Source organism: Trachurus japonicus, chromosome 15, assembly GCF_045865225.1.
Source record: "Trachurus japonicus isolate A0001 chromosome 15, Traja_1.0".
NCBI classification, from domain to species: domain Eukaryota; kingdom Metazoa; phylum Chordata; class Actinopteri; order Carangiformes; family Carangidae; genus Trachurus; species Trachurus japonicus.
The window spans coordinates 521,291-546,290 of NC_140921.1; the positions used below are offsets into that span (position 1 = coordinate 521,291).

The 25,000-nt window shown below is 42.4% G+C and overlaps 1 protein-coding gene across 1 annotated transcript in view; it reads right to left on the reverse strand.

Moving 5' to 3' along the window:
* Positions 1-25,000, reverse strand: part of ppp2r5d (protein phosphatase 2, regulatory subunit B', delta) — a 41,546-nt gene that overhangs the window by 6,964 nt on the left and 9,582 nt on the right. Inside the window, exons 4-15 of the mRNA XM_085799136.1 lie at positions 22,610-22,809; positions 21,903-22,013; positions 20,854-20,946; positions 19,379-19,509; positions 10,150-10,209; positions 8,682-8,790; positions 8,509-8,562; positions 6,945-7,115; positions 5,982-6,109; positions 3,005-3,106; positions 2,833-2,905; positions 1-45 (exon numbers count right to left, since the gene is read on the reverse strand). The exon at positions 1-45 is cut by the window's left edge and continues 3 nt beyond it. Coding sequence (XP_085655262.1) covers positions 1-45; positions 2,833-2,905; positions 3,005-3,106; positions 5,982-6,109; positions 6,945-7,115; positions 8,509-8,562; positions 8,682-8,790; positions 10,150-10,209; positions 19,379-19,509; positions 20,854-20,946; positions 21,903-22,013; positions 22,610-22,809 — 1,277 coding nt within the window. The remainder of the gene's footprint in view (positions 46-2,832; positions 2,906-3,004; positions 3,107-5,981; positions 6,110-6,944; positions 7,116-8,508; positions 8,563-8,681; positions 8,791-10,149; positions 10,210-19,378; positions 19,510-20,853; positions 20,947-21,902; positions 22,014-22,609; positions 22,810-25,000) is intronic.

Consider the following 25,000-nt stretch of genomic DNA (forward strand, 5'->3'; position numbering starts at 1 on the left):
GTCCTGTGGGTGGAGTCCAGGGCGAAGGGGGTGGAGCTTGTTGCTCTAAAGGGACGAGACACACAGTTAGTTCAACAAGGAGGAAACACATGCTGCGTTCAAGACAAGCCGGAAATCGGAAAAAACCGAGCTCCGAGTTGTCAAAAACGAATTGAACGGCGTCGAACCGGGAAATAATTAACCCTTCGCGTACGCCCCGCCCCCTTGGTTACTGAGCTTTCACTCCCAGCCATGCCTTGGCAATATTTGGTATCGATTTCAAAGGAAATATCAGCAGATAAACTGTTGTGAGATAATAGAGAGAAGAAGTCACAAAGATCATTCAGAGTTTTCAGTGACGTGACTCGCGCAGGAGGATAAAACATCTGTTCAACGACACGACTGGACAATGTAGGTAAGGACCGGTAATTTTACCGTCTATCAACCCACCAAGACTTAGGTCATCTCACTGGTCATGAAACGTTGTCAAACTAAAAGTTTTTGGGCGAGTGTGAACCACATACAGCTTTGTATATATATATACTGTATCAGTCAGTGAAAGCAGTCCCTGCCTGGACGATCCCTCGCCTAAAAGCCCAGGTAAAAGCCCTAAAAGTAGGGGAGCGCCGGGTCGATTGATACACTTTTCATTTAAACGTCTTTTTCAAAGATGACGTTATGTACACAAACATTTTTATCATGTGATCAACAACTCACATGTGTATTCTCTTAGTTACAAGTGTAATTTAACACACATGTTGGATGATCGCGCTGTTTTATAACTTTGAACGTAAGTTGACATTTGTCTCAAACGCCCCACCTATGCGGGTCGTTGGGACGGTTGAAACAGCGTTTTAAACATAAACTACTGACATTACTCTCGTTTTTATGCAGCATATCAGACAACATACTAGTGTACTCGTTATTGACAAAATGTCACATAATTTCTCACAATATAATATACAAATAAATATTTTTGTCCCGTGCGTAATTGTCAAGATCCGCATTTCGATTAAACTCGCCTTTCTTCTTTTGTACAAGTTGTTGGATGACTGCATTTTCATTTTATTGACTTATTTCCCTGTCCTAAGTCATGTTTATGGAGACACAGTTGAACATATTGTCATTTTACCCTCACTTTGCTGAATATCTGTTGATTCATGTCATAAACACGAACATTAAAAATATGTGGTGTTTATTAAAAATACATGTTGTTCATTCAAATCGGTTGTTGTTCATTGCAAAACAGTTAGGCTATTAATTCAGTGATTTATATACAGATATTGATCGCGCAGTGTGACCACAATCACTACGCACGGTGGCGTGAGGGACATTTGAAACAGGTGCAGCGACTACTGACACTTCAACCTGTTTTGCCTCTAAACTTCAAAACTATGACATTGCATAGTTTAGGACCTGTTTATGTACGAATTCATCTGTTGTTAGGTCATAGTATTATTATTGCATGAAACACACAATACAACTTTTGATCACAAAAAAACTACCGCACGTTACATTTTACTTTCCGTAGTAAAAAACAGGTTAAACCGCGCTAATAACTTCTGAATGGCGTGACGTCATTTCACAAGCTTTCCCAGGATTGGTCGGTGTTGAGTGCTGAACATAGTGACAAAATCTGACGGCTCAAGCTTGTGTGGTTTTCGAGGAAATCGCTGTGTATCAATCGTCCCGGCGCTCCCCTACAGCTGTCACATAAAAGGTCCGCTCGTATCTGAACATCTCTATATTGCTGCTGCTGCCGCCGTAGTAGCAGCAGCAACAACATCCTTCTCTACAAACAAATGTTTTTCGTCCTAGTCTCAAAATGTGTCCACAAAAGCAAACGTAATGACTCACTGCCCAAAGCTTGCCAGGCCCATAGTTACGGTTGCTAACGTAGGATTGGACAATAGCTGTTTGTGGGAGGAGTTGGCGAAGGGTCAATTACAGGTGGGAAACTCTGGTATCATATCAGAGCTCCGACTTTCTGACTTGACGTCACGACAACATCAAAACATGGCGGCCCTCGTCTTCAACGGTTAGAATTTAGACATATTAAGTTATTTGTTGAGGTTTTAATGCATATTTTTGTGTATTATTGCAGTAGCCTGTATGAAATACGTTTATATTAAGCTGTGATTGTTGTATTGTGTGAAATTGTGGTTCCTCGTATGTAACATTTTATTTTATTTGCTAGTGCTATTTTATTATGTATAGTTTGTTCTTTATATTTTACTATTTTATTATGTATAGTTTATATTCTTATTCTTTATATTCTTATAATATATGTTGTTATCGTCACTGTGTGTCTGTGTAATGCTGCATTTCCCAGCTTGGGATCAATAAAGTCTATCTATCTATCTATCTATCTATCTATCTATCTATCTATCTATCTATCTATCTATCTATCTATCTATCTATCTATCTATCTATCTATCTATCTATCTAACGGAAATAAGGTTTAACTGTTATCAAGGCCTCCAAAACAAACATCATTTACTGCTGCATATACGTATTTTTCCTATTCAGCGATGAGCCACAATACGCCAAACTTCCTTCAGGTAAAAAATATCTTAAAACTTTTTTGTTCAGACAGGCTTTCCCAGGTCCCTAGATGTTTTTATTCTCTCTCTGCACTTTAATCTCCTCCTTTAGCTGTTTTATCTACTGCTGATTTTAACGTGTCTGATTTTTCTCTTAGTCTTTTGTTTTTGTCTGGTTTCTGTAGTACTTTGAGATTACTTTATGAAAAGTGCTTTACAAATAAAATGTATTATTATTATTATTATTATTATTATTAGGTATCCATGTTTTTTCTCCTCTGAGTCGCGGTGCGTTCAGGTGAGTCGGTACCTGTGGGTTCTGGCGGGCCAACTCCTCGATCTTGTGCCACACCTCCTCTCTCTCCTTCAGCTTGTATTTCTCTCTGCAGGAAACAGGAAGTAAACAAACAGACAAACAGCTGTCAGTTGTCATGGCGACGACCTTCAGCAGGGTCAGAGAGGTCAGAGGTCAGAGTTCTTACTTCTGCTTCTCGGCCTTGTACTGCTGCGTGCAGTCGTCAAACAGCTTCTGGTTCATCTCCATGAAGAGCTTCAGGGCGTTGTAGATCAGACCATGGATCGTCCTGGGGGGGGGGAAGAAGAAGAGAGGAGGAGGAGGAAGAGGAGGAAGAGGAGGAGAAGAGGAGGAAGAGGAGGAGGAAAGAAGAGGAGGAAGAGGAGAAGAGGAAGAGGAGGAGAAGGAAGAAGAGAGGAGGAAGAGGAAGAGGAGGAGGAGGAGGGGAGGAGAAGAGGAAGAGAAGAGGAGGAAGAGGAGAAGAGGAAGAAGAGGAGGGGAAGAGGAGGGGAGAGGAAGAGGAGGAAGAGGAGAAGAAGAGGAAGAAGAGGAGGGGAGAGGAAGAGGAAGAGGAGGAAGAGGAGGAGAAGAGGAAGAAGAGGAGGGGAGAGGAAGAGGAGTTCTCATCAGCCTGAGCAGAGTCTTCCTCCACATACAACCTGATGTTAGCATTAGCTTAGCTTCTGGCCCTTTTACGCTACACAGTTACAGCTCCACTCTACAACCCCCCCCCGCCCCCCCTGCCAACATAATGAGCCCCCTCCCCCCCTTTGAAAAACAGGAAATTGGTCTGACTCGTCCAGACCGATCACATGACTGTGGAGCAGCTTCAGTGTCTTTCAGAATAAAATCGTAGCCGAGTCGTTTCCCCCCCTTATGCGTCCATATGTGTTTATATAAGTTAGTTTGGAGCCTAAATAGAAATTACACATGCCCCCCCCCCCCCCCCCCCCCCCCCCCCCCACAGCTTCAAAAACGCCAAATATTTTCAGCCGCTTTGGCCGCTCGTCACGTGACAGACGTCGAAGTTCGATCGCGGTCATTGAGTCATTGGGGAGCCGAAGGAGGAAAAAAAAGAAGAAGAAAAAAAGGCAGCCGAAGGACGTCTCTATTCTTTTTTCTTTTTTTTTTTAAGTATATTTTTAAAAATTTTTGATAGCACATAGTATAGATAGACAGGAAAGGGGGAGGCAGATAGAGGGGGAATGACATGCAGGAAAGGTCTGCCCGACGCGGGAATCGAACCGGGGACGCCTGCGTTGAGGACTGTAGCCTCTACATGGGGCGGCCGTCTTAAAGCAGAAGTAAGCCAGTGTTTCCCACAGGATTTCAGGAGAACATGGCGCAACCGGGGGGGGGGGGGGGGGGTCGATATAGCGCCGCAGCTGAGCAATTAGCGCGATACAGCGATGTGCAGGCAGAGATCAGAGATGGTGTTTTAAATAACCATGCTAGTGTTTCACCAGCTCTCATCTCTGCCAGTCAGACTCTCAAACTGCCGCCTCTCTCGCATGCGGGCGCACCACACGTAGACACACGGGAGAAAAAAAAAAAAATTGCCACAGTCTCGTTAATTAATGGGAAACACAGTAAGTGATCCGGTGGTTTTGTCTAACTTCCTGTCAGCAGATGGAGTTAGCAGCCCCCGCCCTCGTCATGGATCTATTGGTCCTCGTCCCTACGTCACCACATTCACGCGCATCCCTTGGCTGCACACACAGAGAGGACTGCCCCTTTATGCCGTTCTCTCTCCTCATTGGATAAAGGTTGTAGGATACAAGGAAAGTTTTCTCCTGGGCTCAGAGCAGAGCAGAGTGACTGACAGACCCGTGTTTCAGACCAAACACTCTATAGAAGTGATTGCTGTCGGAAGATACAACTATTTAAGACTTAGATTAACACAAACATTCACCTGACTTCTGATTTACCCGCTGCGCCACGCACCGCCCCAGGACGTCTCTATTCTGACAGCTAGCTGACAGATAGCTAATTACCCTGAAGTTAACCATGGCTCAACTTCTCGTCTGGTGACACTTTGGAAGCTTTGGACGCTTTGGAAGCTTCTGGTGTGAACGCACAGTCAGACAGAAGAGCTACTAGGGGAAACACTCGGTTCAGGTCCTTCTCCATCACAGCTCAGTCCAGTCGCTTTATTCTATAACAACCAGTTATAGAAGGAGGAGAACCAGAACCGAGTCGCTCTAGTGGAAAAGGGTTACAAGTGTAAACAGAGGGAGCAGAGTATTGATCTTCTACTGATCGGTATCGGTGTTTCCACCCACAGCAGGGAGACACACACACTGTAACACACACACACAGTAACAGACAAGTGTTCGGCGATTTTGACTTTCTCAGATTGTCCCAATCGCCCTCCCAGGAGATCACTGATAGACCTATCTATCGCCGGGGGGGGGGGGGGGGGGGGGGGGGCGTATGAGTTTAGCTTTTACTGTGCCCTGCTGTCATGCATGTGCGCTTCTCTCTCTGTGTGTGTGTGTGAGGGCTAATAACGGAGAAAGAGCACTATGATCAATGAACGGAACGCTATTGCGTTGCCGAAAGCCGAAAAATCTATTCTGGCGGACGTAACTTCTTTGTGGCATTAGTGAACACCTCGTCGGGCTGTGACATACAGTGACAGGGCTGGGGTCGGCAGCCTAGTCACAGCCACAACACCAGCTAAACATGTTTCCTCTGATTTGAGGCGGAGTGGCCACCCTGTTTACCACAGAGATGTTGTGTGCGGTCATATGACTATATGACTATACCTGGCTGCGTCTGATTGGATGTCGCCAGTGGCTGCATTTGATTGGTGAAACACTGTCATATGACAGAGTATCTGTTGGAAGCAGCCAGAGCGATAGATATAATATGTTATATCTATCGCTCTGGAAGCAGCCAGAGAAGCGGCTTCATTAAAACAAAACAAACAGATTGCGCATTGGATCAATAAAAACAAGTAGCGAGTGTGTGTGTGTGTGTAAAATCGGCAAGAAAACAAAACATCACCGATTGTCCTTCCAATCGCCGATAGACGATTGGAAGGACGATCGGCACAACCCTATAACAGACACACAGTAACACACAGACACACACAGTAACACACACAGTAACACACACAGTAACACACACGCAGTAGCAGACACACACACCCTCTCCCGTACTTGTTCCAGTGGCTCTTGGAGTTCTTGTAGAGAGCCGGGAACATGATGGGGAGGATCTTAGCAGCGTTGTCACTGATCAGACTCATGATGTACTCGTTGTTCCAGTAGTAGAGAGCTCGCTCTGCCACCTGGAGAGAGAGGAGGGGGGGGGGGTTCATCATCATCATCATCATCATCATCATCATCATCATCATCAGGAAACACCATCAGTCTCAGCTGATCTTCAGCCGTATCCACAGCGTCGCCATCTCTTCCTTCGTCGTCTCTCATGGGGGAAGATTCATCACGTCACCGTTAGCAACGTTAGCAGTTGCAGCTAATGGCGGCGGCTAACTGAATTCAAACCAGTTCAACCCAAATGTCGTTTTACTTTGAAATACGACCCGATGTCTCTTCAGACGTCAACAACCGGTGTCGTCCTTAAAGGAGAATTCTGGTCATTTTTGACCCCTAAATCGTTGTCCTGATGGTCACCCAGTGTTGGTTGGAGCAAAAACGCAACTAAAATTGCTGCAGTCAAACCAGAGTTACCATGGCTACCCGGCGCTAGGGATAGCCACAACGCTAACCCATGGGGGCAATAATTCTTTCAACCACAACAAACAGTCAGAAAACAATCAGATATCTCTGGTACATGACTGGAATCCTTAGAGACACCACTGAACTCATATTGTAGAGTAGAAACAGTAGAAACTTTGTGTTTTTAACTCTGAAACATCCCAGAAAGACATTACTATCCCATCACAGAGAGAAACTAACACTTTGTCCTTGTTGGGATGATTTCTTTACTAAAATAACCGGTCAGAGATATTTTGGACATCACCACTGCACTGCTCCACTGTTATAGTAAAAAGAAACAAGTGGTTCTACCTGGAAGTGCGGGCTGGACACACACTTGGCCAGCTGTCTGAACAACGGTTGTGGTTGTGGTTGTGTTTGTGGTTGTGGTTGTGGTTGTGTTACCTGGAAGTGTGGGCTGGACACACACTTGGCCAGCTGTCTGAACAACGGTTCTTGGACCTTGACGAACTCCGAGGGCTCGATGACGTCGAGGATTTCCTCCAGCTCGTTGAGGAACATCACCTCCTTGGGGCTGTGGGTCTTCGGCCAGAACTTCAGCAGCCCCATGATCACCTGCAAGGTCAAAGGTCAAAGGTCAGAGGTCAAAGGTCACACAGGAAACAACACGCCTTTACTTTGAAAATCCCTCACTTTGCTTTCAGAGAACTGAACCTGGATCAGTTTGTTTCCGTGTGTCCCTCCGCCACACAAACTGTCCCTGTCACTTCCTGTTTGTGGGTCGACTGAAGGTGACGTGTCAGGAGTCGTCATGGCAACGAGATAGAGCAAATAAAAACTGTGAAAGCTTTTATTTTGAAAAGTCTATTATGTAAATACCCCTTGAGAGTAAGACTTTTTTTTTTTTGGACACATACCTCAGGAATGGCCAAAAAGAGATAAACACTCTCTGTGTGGTGCTCAGTGCGGTGCGCACACATTTAAATGTCACTACCGGAGCTTAATTAAAAAAATTAATGTTTACATCAGGCTGCGTTCAACCAATCAGTTTATGCTACTGTGATTTATGTATATAGTAATCATCACAGTGTAGTGGCAGGAAAGACCATTTCATGTATCAAATCTATTGTGTTGGTCAAGTCAGAGGAAAAATGTTTAGGGTGTGTTTACTGTTCCTAAATGTAAAAATGCATTACATTGGACCCTCAACATTATTTAAAGGTTAAATAACGTGGTACTTAAACATTTTTACCAGGTAGGCAATAAAAAAGTTCTACTGGATTATAGTATTAGAAGAAAAAAAGCTCTTATATATATTTTTTTTCCAAACTGTGTGGTATCGGTACGGTATCGGTATCGGCCGATACTGCACAGCCGGGAATCGGAATCGGTATCGGGGGCCAAAAAATGGTATCGGTGCAACACTAATGACAACCACAAACAATCACAACGAACCACAACACTCACTGAATAAACTATTAATATATTAACTTTATATGCACTAAATGTAACAGCCAAACACATCCCAACTTTACAGTCATAAGAACAGAGCATCATTTTCACAGTACCGTATTTTAAATTTACAGAACTTTAAGCGCTTGTACGCATATCGGGCAGCGCCCAAATGAAGTTTGTCCAAGTGGAGTTGCCGTAGACAGCTGTCAAAGATGGCGGCTGGTTCGCGCATGCTTAGATTAGTATTTACACAAATCGGGCAGCGACAGTCCCTCCGCCACACAAACTAGTCCCTGTCACTTCCTGTTTATGGGTCGACTGAAGGTGACGTGTCAGGAGTCGTCATGGCAACGAGATGGAACGAATAAAGACTGTGAAAGCTTTTATTTTGAAAAGTCTATTATGTGATAAAATCTGATAAAATCTAAAAAAACAAAAAAAACAGTTTTATTTTGAAAGAACCGTTTGTTTGTCATCGTGTTGCTCAGGTGTTACTATGGAAACAAAACGCTGCAGGTTTTTTTTTTTGTGTGGCGTCGTCACGGCAACTCACCGGCTCCGTCAGGCTGCTGTCCTTCTCCAGGAACTGGACCACACAGTACGCCAGCTGCACACACACACACACACACACACACACACACACGGTTAGCGCACGGCGCCCGGCGAGCGCAGCGTCACACAGTGATGATGTCACACAGTGATGATGTCAGCGGTGATGTCACAGACCTGCGGGTGGTAGACGCTCAGAGACTTGACCTTGTGCAGCGGCAGAAGAACTCGGATCAGAAACATCTTGTGTTCTTCTTTCAGCGGGAGAGCGAAGCCGTTTATTATACTGAGAGAGAGACATAAAGAATAATATTTATTATTATTATCATCATTTAATATGAACTATGTGTATATATACTGTATATTTCATTCAGGGTTTCCTCTACATGTAATTGATCGTGGCGCACCGCCACGGCAAAATAAAAGACGCCACACCTTCAGAATGATGATTTTTTTTTTTTTTTTATGTTAAAACAATGTAAAGCAGGGTTTCCACAACCAGTTACCATTAGGTAGCTACTTCCCCCCCCTTTCCACTACACAGTTACAACGTTCGACTCGTGCTTTTCAATCACAGCTGAGTTCTTTATTTCTTCCTCATTAAAAACGAAACTTATCAACGAGCGCATCCAGTGTTATACCATTAATTAACGACTCTGTGGCGGCCGGGGGACAAGCGCTTTGCCCCTCAGCTCTGTGTGTGTTCATCTGTCGCGCTCTGTTTCGATTAATAAACCCAAATAGGCTACAAACGTACACACATTGGCCTCACGTGTTTGTCATTCGCGGTGTTTTATTTTGAAAATTGACCAGATTCTCTCGTGTTTCTTTGTGTGACTTCCTGCCAAGATTGACGCGATGGCTCGCAGCTCGTGCACAAAATAGACCAAACGCCGAAACGATCGCTGCAGGTCGCGAGGCGGCCGCGGAGGATTGGACGGCGAAATGAAAATGCCCCCGCTCCTCTGCGCTCCGGTGGGGCCCCAGCGTTACGGCGTCAACCCCCCCCACCCCCCCCCGTCGATCAGACCACCCTCGCCGCCACTCTTTTAAAATATCCTGGAGGAAACACTGTCATTATATATAACAACTTGTAACTGCCTCATGAAACCCAGTCTGTGTATAACCCAGTGTATAAGAGAGAGAGACAGAACTTCATCAGCACACACACATGTAGGGTATATAAATGTATATATACTTTTATTTTTCATTTTTTATTTGTATATATTTGATTCTGTGAGTTGTATTTGTTTTGTTTCATTGATTATTGATGCTAGTTCTCGTAACATTCATGACAATAAAGAGAATTTGAATTGAATTGAATTGAGAGGGAGTGTATTTATTGTTTATTGATATAGGCTACTATCACTATTCTCATTATCACTAATTATCTTATTTTACACACACAGAATCCTTTTTTTTAAATTTTATTTTCTTAAAGGACAATTCCGGGCAAATTCAACTCGGGGCTGTATTTTCCTTCAGATTCCTTCTTTTAGACCTAAAATGTTAAGAAAATACAGCCCTGAGTTGAATTTGCCCGGAATCGTCCTTCAAGTTTTATTCTATAGCTACAAATAAAGTTTATAGTTGTGTGTGTGTGTGTGTGTGTGTGTGTGTGTGTGTGTGTGTGTGTGTGTGTTACCTCCCCAGTATCTCCAGCAGCTCAGCGATGCCGTTGTGATGTTCTGTCTCGTAGATGAATCTGGAAACAACAAACACACTCGGGTCAGAACCTTTAGTCTCGTCTCCTCGTCACCATGGAGACAGGATTCGTTTAGTCTCCTCCTCGTCACCATGGAGACGGGACCAAGTCGTCTCAGCAGCTTCACACACACACACACACGTCCGTCCTGTCGACTCTGTGTCATGTAGAAAATAACTGGAAATAAATCACTAAAGAGTTCTCAACTACAGTTCCAGACCGGACCAGGGTTATTATAGTTTATACTAAAACTAAAACTAAAACTAAAACTAAAACTAAAACTAAAACTAGCAGTGGGAAAAAAATCTAGTAACTGAAATAAAAACAAAAATGACCATTTTTCCAAAAAGGAACCAACTCCAACCTCCAGTGACCAATGAGAAACCGAGTTAAAGTAAAGTAGAGTCAGATTCTTAGAGATGTTTAAAGCTGCCACAGCTCAATATGTAAACTAAAACTAAGACTGGTAACACTTTACAATAAGGGTCCCTTAATTAACATTAGTTAGTACATTATTAAGCATTAATTAACCGTTTACAGATATATTAACAATCATTATTATGTATTACTTAGGGTTAGGAAACACATTAATTAATGTAGCCTGTTAGTAAGCAGTTAATTAATGTTTACTACTCAAAGTTAGCTAATGAATTATTAAGTAATAATAAAAGTTGAATAATGTAATTAGTTATCATTATGTATGCATTACTCAGCATTAATTAGCACATTAGTTTATATATTAATGCTTAATAATGTACTAACTATCGTTAATTAAGGGACCCTTATTGTAAAGGCACGAATTTCCCATTTCTCACAACTCATCACCATTAATAAAAACAACCCCCGGTTCCTCTTCTCCACTTTTAATGTTTTAACAGGTGCTAATTCTAATAACGTTTTTAAGACACCAACAGATGATCTTTGTGAGAACTTTGCAGACCACTTCAGAACCAAAATCAAGGACATCAGATCCTGCCTTTTATCCCATCAAGTTTTATCTGTTGACACTGAACTGTTGTCCTTGCCCGAGGAAACACTGGAGAGTTTTGCCCTGGTTGATGCAAGGACGCTTGGTCGAGTTTTCTCCCAAGTAAACCCAACAACCTGCCTTTTAGATCCCATTCCCACATCACTCTTAAAATCGTTTTATGGATTCTTCAAGGAACAGTTTTTAAACATCATGAATTGCTCTCTTCAGACGGGTGTCTTCCCCACCGCCTTTAAAACAGCGGTGGTGAAGCCCCTTCTGAAGAAGAGCAATTTAGATCCAAGTGTTCTTAATAACTACCGACCTGTATCCAACTTACCATTTTTAAGTAAAGTTTTAGAAAAACTGGTTTTTAACCAAGTTAATGACTTTTTAAACAGAAAGAACATTTCAGAAAAGCATCAGTCTGGTTTTAGGAAATACCACAGTACCGAGACAGCACTTTTAAAGATTTTAAACGACATCAGGTGGAATTTGGATAACAAAAAGCTCACAGTGTTGGTTCTACTGGATCTAAGCGCCGCTTTCGATACAGTAGACCATCACATTTTATTAAATAGGCTTAGACACCTGGTGGGCCTCTCTGGTACTGTTTTTAACTGGTTTTGTTCTTATCTCACAGACCGATGCTTTTATGTAAGTATGGATACATGTTCCTCGGAAATCCATGAAATTGGATGTGGGGTTCCCCAAGGGTCAATTTTAGGTCCACTTCTTTTTAATCTGTACATGCTGCCCCTTGGGGACGTCATCAGGAGGCACGGCATCAGCTTCCATAGTTATGCTGACGATACGCAACTGTACATCGCCGTGTCTCCTGATGACACGGGGCCAATTGATGCCCTTTTTAACTGCATTTTAGACATCAAGTCATGGATGGCAGCGAACTTCCTACAGCTCAACCAGGACAAAACTGAGGTTTTAGTCATTGGTCCTGAAGGCCAGAGAGAGAAACTTTTACCAAAACTACAGGATCTTAAACCAACACAGTCAGTAAAAAATCTGGGCGTGATTTTTGACTCTGAGCTGAATTTTCTTCCACATATCAAAAATATGACAAAAATAGGTTTTTTTTTTTTTTTCCAACATATTTTTATTGGTTTTTGTTATACAAACAGACATAGAAAAAACATAACAGAGAAAAAAACAAAAAACAGATTACAGGAACAGGCAGTTACAGAAACATCAGATGTTTACTTGAGGTGGGATTAAAAAAGAAATTAAGTAAAATAAATAAATAAATGATAATGACTGCAGAGAAGATTCCAGGGTTAGAAGCAGGAGTTAACTGTTGTGCATATGAGATGGGGGAGTGAGGAGCTTGTCTTTGATATAGTCTATCAGTGGCTGCCAGACTTTTGAAAACATGGCCAAGGAGCCATTCACTGTAAATCTCAGTTTCTCAAGGCTGAGATGGTGCAGCACATCCTGCATCCATCGAGTCCAGGTCGGGGGGTGGGGTGACTTCCACTGAAGAAGAATCAACCTTCTTGCCAATAGAGTAACAAATTTTGTTATTCGAAGTTTTGTACTGACTAGATTTTTGTTATTAACCCCCGCCACCCCAAAGATGGCAATTAAAGGGTCTGGCCTGATTGTCAATTGAAAAACATCTGATAAAGTTTTGAAGATGGAGTTCCAGTAAGTGGACAAGCTAGAACACTGCCAGAATGAGTGTGCTAGGGAGGCAGGTGAACGCTTACAGCGGTTACAGGTAGGGTCTACATCTGGAAATATTTTAGAAAGTTTTACTTTTGAGAAGTGAAGGCGATGTATTACCTTAAATTGAATTACTCCATGCCGGGCACATATTGAGCTGGAGTGCACCCCATCCAGGGCTGATCCCCACTGTTCTGGTGATATAGCCTCCCCTATGTCTGTCTCCCATGTAGATCTCAGAGTCTCCAGGGAAAGGTTCTGTAGACTAGCCATGCACTTATAGATAAAAGCTACTGCACCCCTCTTTGAAGGATCAAAGGAGAGGACAGATTCCATAGGTGACTCCTTAGGCAAATAGGGGAAGGAGGGGATCTTGTTTTTAATGAAATTACGGATCTGAAGGAATCTAAAAAAATTGGATTGTGTCAGGTTAAATTTAGTTCTCAGTTGTTCAAATGTAGGAAATATTCCGTCTATAAAAAGGGTTTTCATGTTATAAATACCATTTCTTTTCCAAATGCCAAAAGAGTCATCAACAATAGATGGGGAGAACAGGTGGTTCGGGTAAACAGGGGTGAGTAATGAACCATTTTGCCAGCCGTAGCGTTTTCTAACACCAGACCACACCTTCAGTGAGTGTGTTACAACAGGGTTGTTTTTGACATATTGTAATGACAGAGGCATCGGGGAAAACAAAAGAGCAGACAAGGAAGTTGAATGACATGAGTTACATTCCATTTGTACCCAAACTGGGACTTCATTCTGTTTATCATATTGAACCCAGAAAGACATAGCATGTAGGTTACATGACCAGTAATATGACTGGAAGTGAGGCAGTCCCATTCCCCCATCATGCTTTGGGTGTTGTAAAAAGGCTTTCCTAATTCTAGGGTGTTTTTTGTTCCAAATAAAGCTAGAAATCATTTTATCCACAGATGTAAAGAAAGATTTTTGAATAAATATTGGAATAGTTCTAAATAAGAATAAAAACTTGGGAAGGACGTTCATCTTGACAGCGTTGATTCGGCCGGATAGTGAAATGGGGAGACGGGACCATCTCTCAAGTTCACGGGAAGTACGTTCAAGTAGCGGCTTGAAGTTTTCATTAAAAAGATTGGAAAAACCTCTCGTCACTACTACACCCAAATATTTAAAAGATTTTGTTGACACTTTAAATGGCAAATGTGAATAAGAAAGACCCTGGGAAGACTCATTAACTGGGAAGAGTTCACTTTTGGAAAAATTAAGCTTGTAGCCAGATACCTCACTGTAGTCTCTCAGAATGGACATAATGTTTGGGATCGATCTATAAGGATTAGTGACATATAACAGAAGATCATCTGCATATAGCGATAATTTGTTTTCTACCTCTCCTCTATGAATTCCCTCACAGTCTTTGAGAGAACGTAAGGCAATGGCTAGCGGTTCGATGGCTAAAACAAAGAGCAACGGAGAGAGGGGGCAGCCCTGCCTTGTACCTCGATGCAATGGGAAATAGGAAGATCTGAGGGAGTTGGTTGTCACGGAAGCAAGAGGGGAGAGATATAGCAGCCTGATCCAAGTTGTGAAGTTGTCTCCGAGACCAAATTTTCCGAGTACTGCAAAGAGAAAGTCCCATTCGATACGATCGAAGGCTTTCTCAGCGTCCAGAGAGATAACAACCTCTGGACGCTGAGGAGTTGGGCCAGGGGAGTACAAAATATTGAGCAGTCTGCGAAGGTTAAAAAACAAATGACGATTTTTAATAAACCCGGTCTGGTCTGATGATATTATTGAAGGTAGAATTTTCTCCAATCGTGTGGCCAGCATTTTGGCTAAAATCTTGTTGTCTACATTTAAGAGACTAATAGGACGGTAGGAGCCTGGCTCTTTGGGGTCTTTACCTTCCTTTAACAGGACTGATATGGAGGCTTGATATAGAGTTGGAGGAAGAGTCTTCAACGTAAAGGCTTCATTAAAGGTGTCAAGCAATACTGGGGAGAGTAAATTTGCAAAGGTTTTAAAAAAATTCGGCGGTAAACCCATCTGGGCCAGGCGTTTTAGAGCATTGCATACTTTTAATTGCGCTAATTAATTCCTCTGATGAAAATGGCTCGTCGAGGCTAGTTTTGTGATCCGGTTCTATGGTAGGTATTGATAATTTGTTTAGAAAATTATTTATTAAAGAGGAATCTCCTTTGGACTCAGAGGTGTAAAGACGAGTATAGAAAGATTTGAATTCGTTGTTAATTTCTAGTTCGTCAGAGAGTATTTCCCCAGAGGCCGTGCGAATTTCTGTTATGAGTCTAGTTGCAGCTGTTTGACGGAGCTGGTGAGCTAATAGACGTCCGGCCTTCTCACCCTGCTCAAACCATTTACATCTGGATTGCATTAATAATTTAGCCGATTCTTCAGTAGATAAAAGATTAAAATCTGACTGGAGTGAGATCCTCTTATTGTAAAGTTCTGGTGAGGGTGATATTGAATGCTGATGGTCAATCTTGAGTATTTCATCTGAGATCTCGGCCAGACGTTTGAGGCGATTGCGGCGAGCGGATTTGGCATAAGAAATAATCTGGCCGCGGATATATGCTTTCAGAGCCTCCCAGAGTGTTCCTTTTGATACTTCTCCGTTATCGTTCAGAGGAATAAACTGTTCTATCTGGGCTGAAATGAATTTCACAAAAGCGTCATCTTTTAACAGGAGATTATTCAGTCGCCAGGGAGCAGCAGTTGATTTTTGTTTGAATGCTAATTGTAATACGTGTGGGGCATGGTCAGATATAACTATTGCATCATAGTCACATTTCTTGACAGATGGTAAAAATTTGCGGTCTATGAGGAAATAATCAATTCGTGAGTATGATTGATGAACAGGGGAGAAAAAAGAATAACAGCGAGTGGACGGGTTTGAGAACCGCCAAGGGTCAGTAGCTCCATAGTCTCTCAAAAAAGATTCAATACTCTTTGCTGACCTGGAGAGAGGCTGACTGATTTTGGAGGACCTGTCTAATTTAGGATTTAAGACACAGTTGAAATCTCCTCCAATGATTATGCTATGAGTGTTAAGATTTGGAATTGATGACCATAGAGAAGAAAAAAACTGATCATTATCGTAATTAGGTGCATATACACAAACTAAAGTGAGTGGGAAATTGTATAACTTTCCCTCCACTACGACATATCGACCCTGTCTATCAGAGAAGGAATGTGAGCAAACAAAAGGAGTAGTTTTACTTATTAAAATGGCAGCTCCTCTGGCTCTGGCCTGAAAGCTGGAGTGGTAGACCTGGCCTACCCACCCTCTTTGTAAGTAACAATGATCTTTATTTCTTAAGTGGGTCTCTTGTAAAAACACCACGTCCGCCTTTAATTTTTTAAGATGAGACAAAACTCTGCTACGCTTAATCACCCCATTCATTCCCTTCACATTCCATGTGACAAATTGAACCAAGCTCTCCTCACCTTTATGACAATCAACCATATAAGCCTATCCCCAGATAAAATGATGTAGCCACACCTCAATGAACAAAAGTAGCACTGCAACTGCTAACACGGAAAACGAGAACCATAGAAAAGAACCATAACCCACTTTCCCACCCCCCTTACCTTTCCCCAACTGAAAGGTAAAAGATACCCACATTTGTTTCAAACTAACCATAGTGCTCCAGCACTGTCTAACTGAACTACAGCTATTCAGTTTCAAGTTATCCTTAGATTAGCACCCTGAATTTAAGAGAATAATAATCATTGCACCCTTCTGAAAAAGAGGTGAAATTAAGCGGTGGTTTATCCAAAAAAAAAAGAAAAAAAGAAAATAAAGTATATTGATTTTACCTTGATAAGCATATGTTACACAAATAGTAGGCTATATTGGATACAGAAAAGCATTGAAACATGTAACCACAATCTGATCCAAACCAAAAAAAAGAAAAAGAAAAAAGGGAGGGATATGTGTTTTAAACAGTAGTGATCAGTAGCCATCAGCAGGCCAGGCTTCATTTGAGTGAATACTGTAGGGCAGGTGAACAGACTGACCAACTTAATGTTCTTACCCGGAGTCATAGAGAATTGGTCATAAAGTTGCAGTCTTATTACCGTTTCTCCCGACGTGCGGCGGTGTCGTCTATCACCTCCAACAGCAGACGTACTTCAATGTCCGGCCTGAGCCCAATAAACATCAGAGTTAATAAAGGATATGCCACCGGTCTTCGACGGCTGGATGTGTGGTCCTCCCGACAGTTATTCACACGGTTGACATGTCCCACGTCGAGAGAGGAAAAGAGACAGGTGATCATCCGGTCTGCGGCGGAGCTATCTTTGCCTTGTAGAAGTCTTCCGCTGCCTGCGGAGTGTTGAAGGTGTATCGAACCCCGTTAAAGTTGACAGATAGGACCGCAGGGTAGAAGAGGCTGTATTCCACCTTGGCTTCTCTGAGCTTGGCTTTAATCGCGTTGAAAGTAGCCCGCATCTTGCTTATCTCTGCCGGGAGATCAGGATAGATATGCACGGGGGAACCCTGGTAGTTGAGGGGGGTTTTGCCTCTTGCGATGCCCATAATCCTCTCTTTTTGGGCGTAGTAATGCAGCCGAACTATTATTGGTCTTGGTCTGGCTCCTTTCTTAGGTTTGGGAGCCAGGGAACGGTGAGCACGGTCAATCGTCACGGGAGTGGGGAAATTCTCGGCTCCCAGGAGCTCTGGGATGAGCTCCGACATAAACTTCGTGGGGGAAGTGCCCTCAGCTCCCTCCGGAATGCCGATGAATCTCAGATTTTGCCGCCGACTCCGGCTCTCCAGATCAAAGCATTTATCTTTCAGCTGCTTCAGTTCCTTGGTTTTCAGTTCGTTGGATTGTTCCAGCTGCTGTATACGGTCGAGGGCGTCTGAGAGACCGTGTGCCATGCTGGTTTGTTCGGCCGAGACCTGGGCATGTCCCTGCCGGAGATTGGTCAGCTCATCCCCCACTTCATGGCGCAGAGTCTGAAAGCTCGTAGTTGTTTCTGAGCGTATGGCCTCGATTTCCTGAGACAGCTCCGCACGAAGGATGGAGATCTCATTTTTCAAATCACCCAGAATTGCTTCACGGGATAGTTTGAGCTCGCCTCGGAGAAGCTCCACGGTTAGTTGGCTGCCTTCCGCCATGTTCTTCAATAGTTAGCTTAGCCGTTTCTCTGCAACTGATTATCGTCGGGACCTTATGTTTCACCTTTCTAGGGCACCGCGTCGAAGCGAGATTAAGTTTTCCCTAAATCTGTATCACCACAAAATATAGGACCTACTGCATATATTCGAAGAAGGGTGCTAAATAAGTAGAATAAAACGGGAGCTGTTGTGACCTACGTCTGCTCCATAGCAGGGCGGAAGCGGCACAAAAATAGGTTTTTATCATCTTAAAAACATAGCCAGAGTCCGCCCGTTTCTCTCTCAGGCCAGTACGGAGGTGCTGATGCATGCTTTTATCACCTGTCGATTAGATTATTGCAATGCCCTGCTCTCTGGTCTTCCCAAAAAGAGTATTTTTAATCTCCAATTATTACAGAACTCAGCCGCACGAGTGCTGACGAGGACCAGAGGGCGGGAGCATATTACACCAGTTTTAGAGTCGCTGCATTGGCTCCCCGTACGCTTCAGGATCGATTTTAAGGTCCTTTTAATAGTTTTTAAATGTCTTAACGGCCTTGCGCCCTCTTATTTATCTGACCTGCTTTTACCATATCAACCCTCGCGGACCCTGAGGTCCTCCGGCACCGGCCTTTTATCCATACCAAAACCCAGAACCAAAACCCATGGTGAGGCGGCATTTAGCTATTATGGCCCCCACCTGTGGAACAGCCTGCCGGAGAGCCTCAGGGCCGCAGAGACAGTTGATATTTTTAAGGGAAGGTTAAAAACACACCTTTTTAGTCAGGCTTTTAACTAGATTTTAAATTCTTCTGTTTATGTTTATTCTATTAACTAATTTTTTCAATGTTTTTATCCTATCTTATGTTTTTAGTTTTAGCTTTAACTCCAGTGTTTCCTCAGGGGGGTCCTCCACGCTGGGAGCTGTGTCTGGGCTGCTGCTGGGGGCGCTGTCCCTGGGTCCCTTCGGCTCGGCTGGCTGTGGTCTGTCGGGGTCGGGGGGCCTGGGCGCTGGTGCCCCCTGTGGCACGGCCTGCCACTCCTCCCAGTGTGGACGGCCCCAAAGATAGCGCTTCCTCAATCCTCAGTGTCATGCCATGTCTCCCTAGTGTCAGTAGTGAGAGAGAGTGTGTGCGTGTGTGTGTGTGTGTGTGTGTGTGTGTGTGTGTGTGCAGTATGGGGTGTGGGAGGGAGGGGTTTTTACTTGTAATTTGTTTTTCTGTTTCTATTTTTCTGTGTGTAAAGCACTTTGTGTTGCATTCCCATGTATGAAAGGTGCTCTATAAATAAAGATTGATTGATTGATTGATTGAAGTGTTACGTAACTATATAAAAACTAAACTAAGACTAGTCAATTCCTCTAAAATAAAACCTGTCAGTGTGTGTGTGTGTGTGTGTGTGTGTGTGTGTGTGTGTGCGACCTGTAGAAGATGTTGTTGATCTGGCGGCGGATGTACGCCCGGAGGCCCAGGAACTTCCCGTAGATCCGATGGAGGATGGTCTTCAGGAAGTCTCTCTCTCTGGGGTCCTCGCTGTCGAACAGCTCCAGCAGCTGAAACACAACACACACACCTGGAACATCTGGAACACCTGGAACATCTGGAAACACCTGGAAACACCTGGAAACACCTGGAAACACCTGGAAACACCTGTCTCTACTGTTAGTAGAGTCTAAACCAGGGGTGTCAAACATGCGGCCAGACGGTCCAATCCGGCCCGCGGGATGAATTTGCCAAGTATGAAAATCATATCAAAGACAGAAGAGGCATAATATCGCCGAAACTGCACATGTTTTTCTCAGGAAATTTGTTTCTTCATAATATGTTTTGTCAAAGGATAAATAATATACTGTAAATATCTTAATAATGTACTTGTTTGCACTAGAACAAAAGGAAAAGTTTAGAGTTCTTGTTATTTATAGGTTATTATGCTCTTATTTTACCTGGTCTGGCCCACTTGAGATCAAATTGCGCTGAATGTGGCCCCTGAACTAAAATGAGTTTGACACCCCTGGTCTAAACCCAGTAGAGCTCTGAGATCTACTGCCTCAGGTCAGATAGTGGAGCTCAGAGTTCAGACCAGACATGGTGAAGCAGCATTTAGCTGTGATGCTGCAACAACTGGAACAAACTACCAGCAGACCTGAGATCATTGAGAACATTTCTCTTCTCACATGCTTCTAGCTGAGCTCTTTTTAACAACTTTAAACTTTATCTGTTTTATTTTCTACTACTTTTTTATTCTTCTTTGCTCCTGCTGTGTTTTTTTTTTTTGTTTTGTTTTTTTACTTCATTGCCTTTATGTACATTAACAGGCAATTAACATCACTAAGGAAAACAGATCAGAACATCTTGAGATTGGGTCTCATCTGTCACACAAATAGCACTGTAAAGGGTATTGCACATATTTTATCTGGTTCTATAGTCCCCAAAAAAAAGAGATATTTTAGATAATAATAGTGTATAAGAGTCTTAAGCGATATAATCGGTAACTGGGGTCCACCTTCTCATAAAAACAGGGACTTTTAGCTGTAATTGGGCCGTCATATATTCCATCATGTAGACATGTTTTACTTTCTGTAACCACTGAGGGATCATGGGGGGGTCAGGCTTCATCCAATTTATAGTCATCATTTTTCTTGCAATCATCAACAAAATGTGTAATATATAACATTGTTCTGTGGTTAACAGGTGGTAAACAGGAAACACATCTAATAAAAATAACAAAGAGTCCATTGGGAGTTCCACTGCCAAAATCCTGCTGTGTTTTTAGGGCACATTGAGTTGCCTTGGTATGAAATGTGCTGTATAAATAAAGATGCCTTGCCTAACACCTGTTTCTACCTGTAACACCTGGAACACCTGGAACACCTGTCTGTATTTGCAGCAGCTCTTACCGACATTACAAACTTCTGGTCGATGTATTTTTTGGCGACGTTTGGCTGAAAGTCTGGAGACTCCAGGAAGCGAAGGAAGAACTCATAGACGAGCTGAGGAGACACACACACACACACACACACACACACACACACACACACACACACACACACACACAGTAACACACAGTAACACACAGTAACACACACACAGGTGAGTGTAGGGGAAAACAACAACACCTGATGATGACGTCAGTTTAAAAGACTCAGTTTACAATGGTCTGGGCTCCAGAATCCACCATCAACACTGCTCTCACACACACACACACACACACACACACACACACACACACCAGGGTTCCTACACATTTTACATTTCCAGATTCCATACTTTTTCCAGACCCTAGTTTCCAGACTTCTCGGTAAAAAAAAATCAAATTATTTGTGATATTTGAGTAAATACATGTGGATAATATAAAAAAGCATGCAATTAATCATTTGTTTTCATTATTCTGAACATGTATGCCATTATTTAACCAAGTCATTTCCTGGAGATTGTAGCTAGGTATAATAGCACATGGAAATTGCACTTAAAACCTAAGAGTGATTCTTATTAATAATGCAATATTTCACAAATGCATGGGGCGTCCGAAACAGTGTTCATGTAAATTCAGGGTTCCTACATATTTGAAATTTCCAAATTCCATACTTTTTCCACACCATAATTTCCAGACTTCTCGGTAAAAAAAATTCAAATAATTTGTGATATTTGAGTAAACAGTTGTGCATTATATAATAAAAGTCATGCAATTAATCATTTGTTGTCATTATTCTGAATGTGTATGCCATTATGTAACTAGCTATAGGTACAATAGCGCATACAAAAATAATTAACCCAGACAACTTCAGATAAGACCAAACCCAGAGAAGTATTAAGATAAATATATTTCCATACAATAATTTACATTTTCCTTACTTTTCCAGACCTGGAAATGTATCAAATCAAATTCCAAACTTTTTCATACTTTCCATACATGCGTAGGAACCCTGACACACACACACACACCTACCTGCAGGTGGGGCCAGGCTGCCTCCAGTGTGGGTTCGTCCTCCTCGGGATCGAACTCGGCTCCGGTCGGGTTCGAGGACGGAGGAAGAGTCCGGAACAAGTTCACTGAGAACTGAACACACACACACACACACACTGTTACTACACCCTCTGAGTGAGTGTTTGTTAGTGTGTAGGGGTGGGTATTGCCAAGGACCTCACCAAATTTTGCGATATATTGCGATATTCTACATAGTTCACTGAAAAATGTAAAAGGCATTATGCATCTTAAAATCCCAGTTGTATGTACATCAGATGACAGTGATAATTTATGGGACAAACTGAGTCAAAACAATGTAATTACAATTATCCATGCCATTTTATACAAGTGCAAGTTACAACAACATATGTGCATGAACAACACACTGTCTGAGGCAGCAGTACAGTGACACGTCTGAAACATGATTTATTATTTGAAAAAATATTGATATTGGGGGGCATCGTGTGCCCCATGTAGGCGCCCCATGTAGAGGCTACAGTCCTCAATCCCCCCTCTCTCTGTCTCTCTCAACTATACTATCAATAAAGGCATCAAAAGCCAAAAGCCCCCCAAAAAATTATATATATATATAAAAAAAAAAATCGATATTTAAATATTGAATATCGATATCGTATCGCGATATAAAGTATCGCGATATATTGCCATATCGATATTTGTGTGTGTCTCACCATGATGACGGCCTCGGGGTAGATGGACTCGGTCACCACGTCACTGTTGTGTGTGATGTACTCGACCATCTCGTTAAGCCCCGCCCTCTTCACCTCCTTGTACTTGAGGTCGCTGAGCGGGTCGCTGACGAAGTCGAACAGCACGCAGCACTGACGCAGCTTCTGCACAAACAGCTCCTCCCGGTCCACGGGGGGGGCATCTGGAGGGGGGGGGGGCAGGTAATCAATAGTCAATAATCGATAGTCAATAGTCAATAGTCAATCCGACCTGGGGCCGGATTCACAAAACCGTCTTAAAGGAACATTGTGTAAGAATTCCTCCATCTAGCGTTGTGGTTGTATATCACAAGCAGCTCAGTCGTATTTTTCATGCTGCATTCAGGTGAAATCGGGCAGACGGCAGACGGACGACAGCCGCTGCACGTAACGGCGTAAACAAGCCTCTATGTAAACAAGTGGTCCGTCAGCACGAGGCAAAACAATACACGTGACAATATGTTGTCATGGTGATGTGGTATTGTTTTACTGGCTTTCTCTGGACTTCTGTGACTAAAATGACATCTGGTTTGTTACCGACAATGGCCGTCTGCCCGACTGCAGGTGAATGCAGCATCAGTGTAACGCTCTGTGCTATCAAATAAACCCAAAAATATACTTTAAAAAAACCCAACAAATCTAATTATACTAAAAATAAGACTCATCACATAAAAAGTAGCTTGTTTTTAGACACTTTTTACTTCTTTCAAGCAGATTTTCACTTGGAATAAGTAGAAAAATCTGATAGTGGAGCAAGTTTTTCTTTCTTATTACAAGCACAAAACAACTTTCTTTCACTGGCAGATTTTTCTACTTATTTCAAGTGAGAATTAGTTTGAAACAAGTGAAAATGATCTAAAAACAAGTTCAGTTTTAGGTGATGAGTCTTATTTTAAGTGGAAAGAGATTAGTTTTGACTAGAAATGAGACATTTTGACAAGAAATAAGATAAATATTCTTGGAAAGATGTAGAGTTTTTGCAGTGTTTGAAACAAATAATCGATTTTCCTGAAGAGATAACTGGAAAAGTTACACAATGTCCCTTTAAGTCAGGTTAAGTTGAGGTTTACTTTAGGTTTAAGTCAGCTTTAAGTCAGGTTAAGTTGAGGTTTACTTTAGGTTTAAGTCAGCTTTAAGTCAGGTTAAGTTGAGGTTTATTTTAGGTTTAAGTCAGGTTAAGTTGAGGTTTACTTTAGGTTTAAGTCAGCTTTAAGTCAGGTTAAGTTGAGGTTTACTTTAGGTTTAAGTCAGCTTTAAGTCAGGTTAAGTTGAGGTTTACTTTAGGTTTAAGTCAGCTTTAAGTCAGGTTAAGTTGAGGTTTATTTTAGGTTTAAGTCAGGTTAAGTTGAGGTTTATTTTAGGTTTAAGTCAGCTTTAAGTCAGGTTAAGTTGAGGTTTACTTTAGGTTTAAGTCAGCTTTAAGTCAGGTTAAGTTGAGGTTTATTTTAAGTTTAAGTCAGCTTTAAGTCAGGTTAAGTTGAGGTTTACTTTAGGTTTAAGTCAGGTTAAGTTGAGGTTTATTTTAGGTTTAAGTCAGCTTTAAGTCAGGTTAAGTTGAGGTTTACTTTAGGTTTAAGTCAGCTTTAAGTCAGGTTAAGTTGAGGTTTACTTTAGGTTTAAGTCAGCTTTAAGTCAGGTTAAGTTGAGGTTTACTTTAGGTTTAAGTCAGCTTTAAGTCAGGTTAAGTTGAGGTTTATTTTAGGTTTACGTCAGGTTAAGTTGAGGTTTACTTTAGGTTTAAGTCAGCTTTAAGTCAGGTTAAGTTGAGGTTTATTTTAGGTTTAAGTCAGCTTTAAAGCAGAAGTAAGTGGTCCGGTCGTTTTCGCTAATGCTGCGTTCCTTTGCGGAACTACAAGGGTCTGGCGAGAGTCAGGCTAGCGTTCCAGGCAGGCTTTTGAAATCGTAAATTACAGCTTCAAGTCACAACTTACGACTTAGTAGCGTTTCAGGCAACCCACTCGTGTTTTTCTGACCTGTTTTACCGGTGAAAGTCACTATAACGGCCACTCGTAACTTCTGACCTGTGAACTCGTACCAGATCGAACTGGTACCACTTCACGGTCGGAAAAATACGAGTTTCCTTGAACGCACCATAACAGTCCTCGTCCCTACGTCACCACATTCACGGCGTCCCTTGGCTGCACACACAGCCCTGCATGCCGTTCTCTCTCCTCATTGGATAAAAACTGTAGGATACGATAAATGTTTTCTCTTCGGCTCAGAGCAGAGCAGAGTGACTGACAGACCCGTGTTTCAGACCAAACACTCTATAGAAGTGATTGCTGTTGGAAGATACAACTATTTAAGACTTATATTAACACAAATATATCACTTACTTCTGCTTTAAGTCAGGTT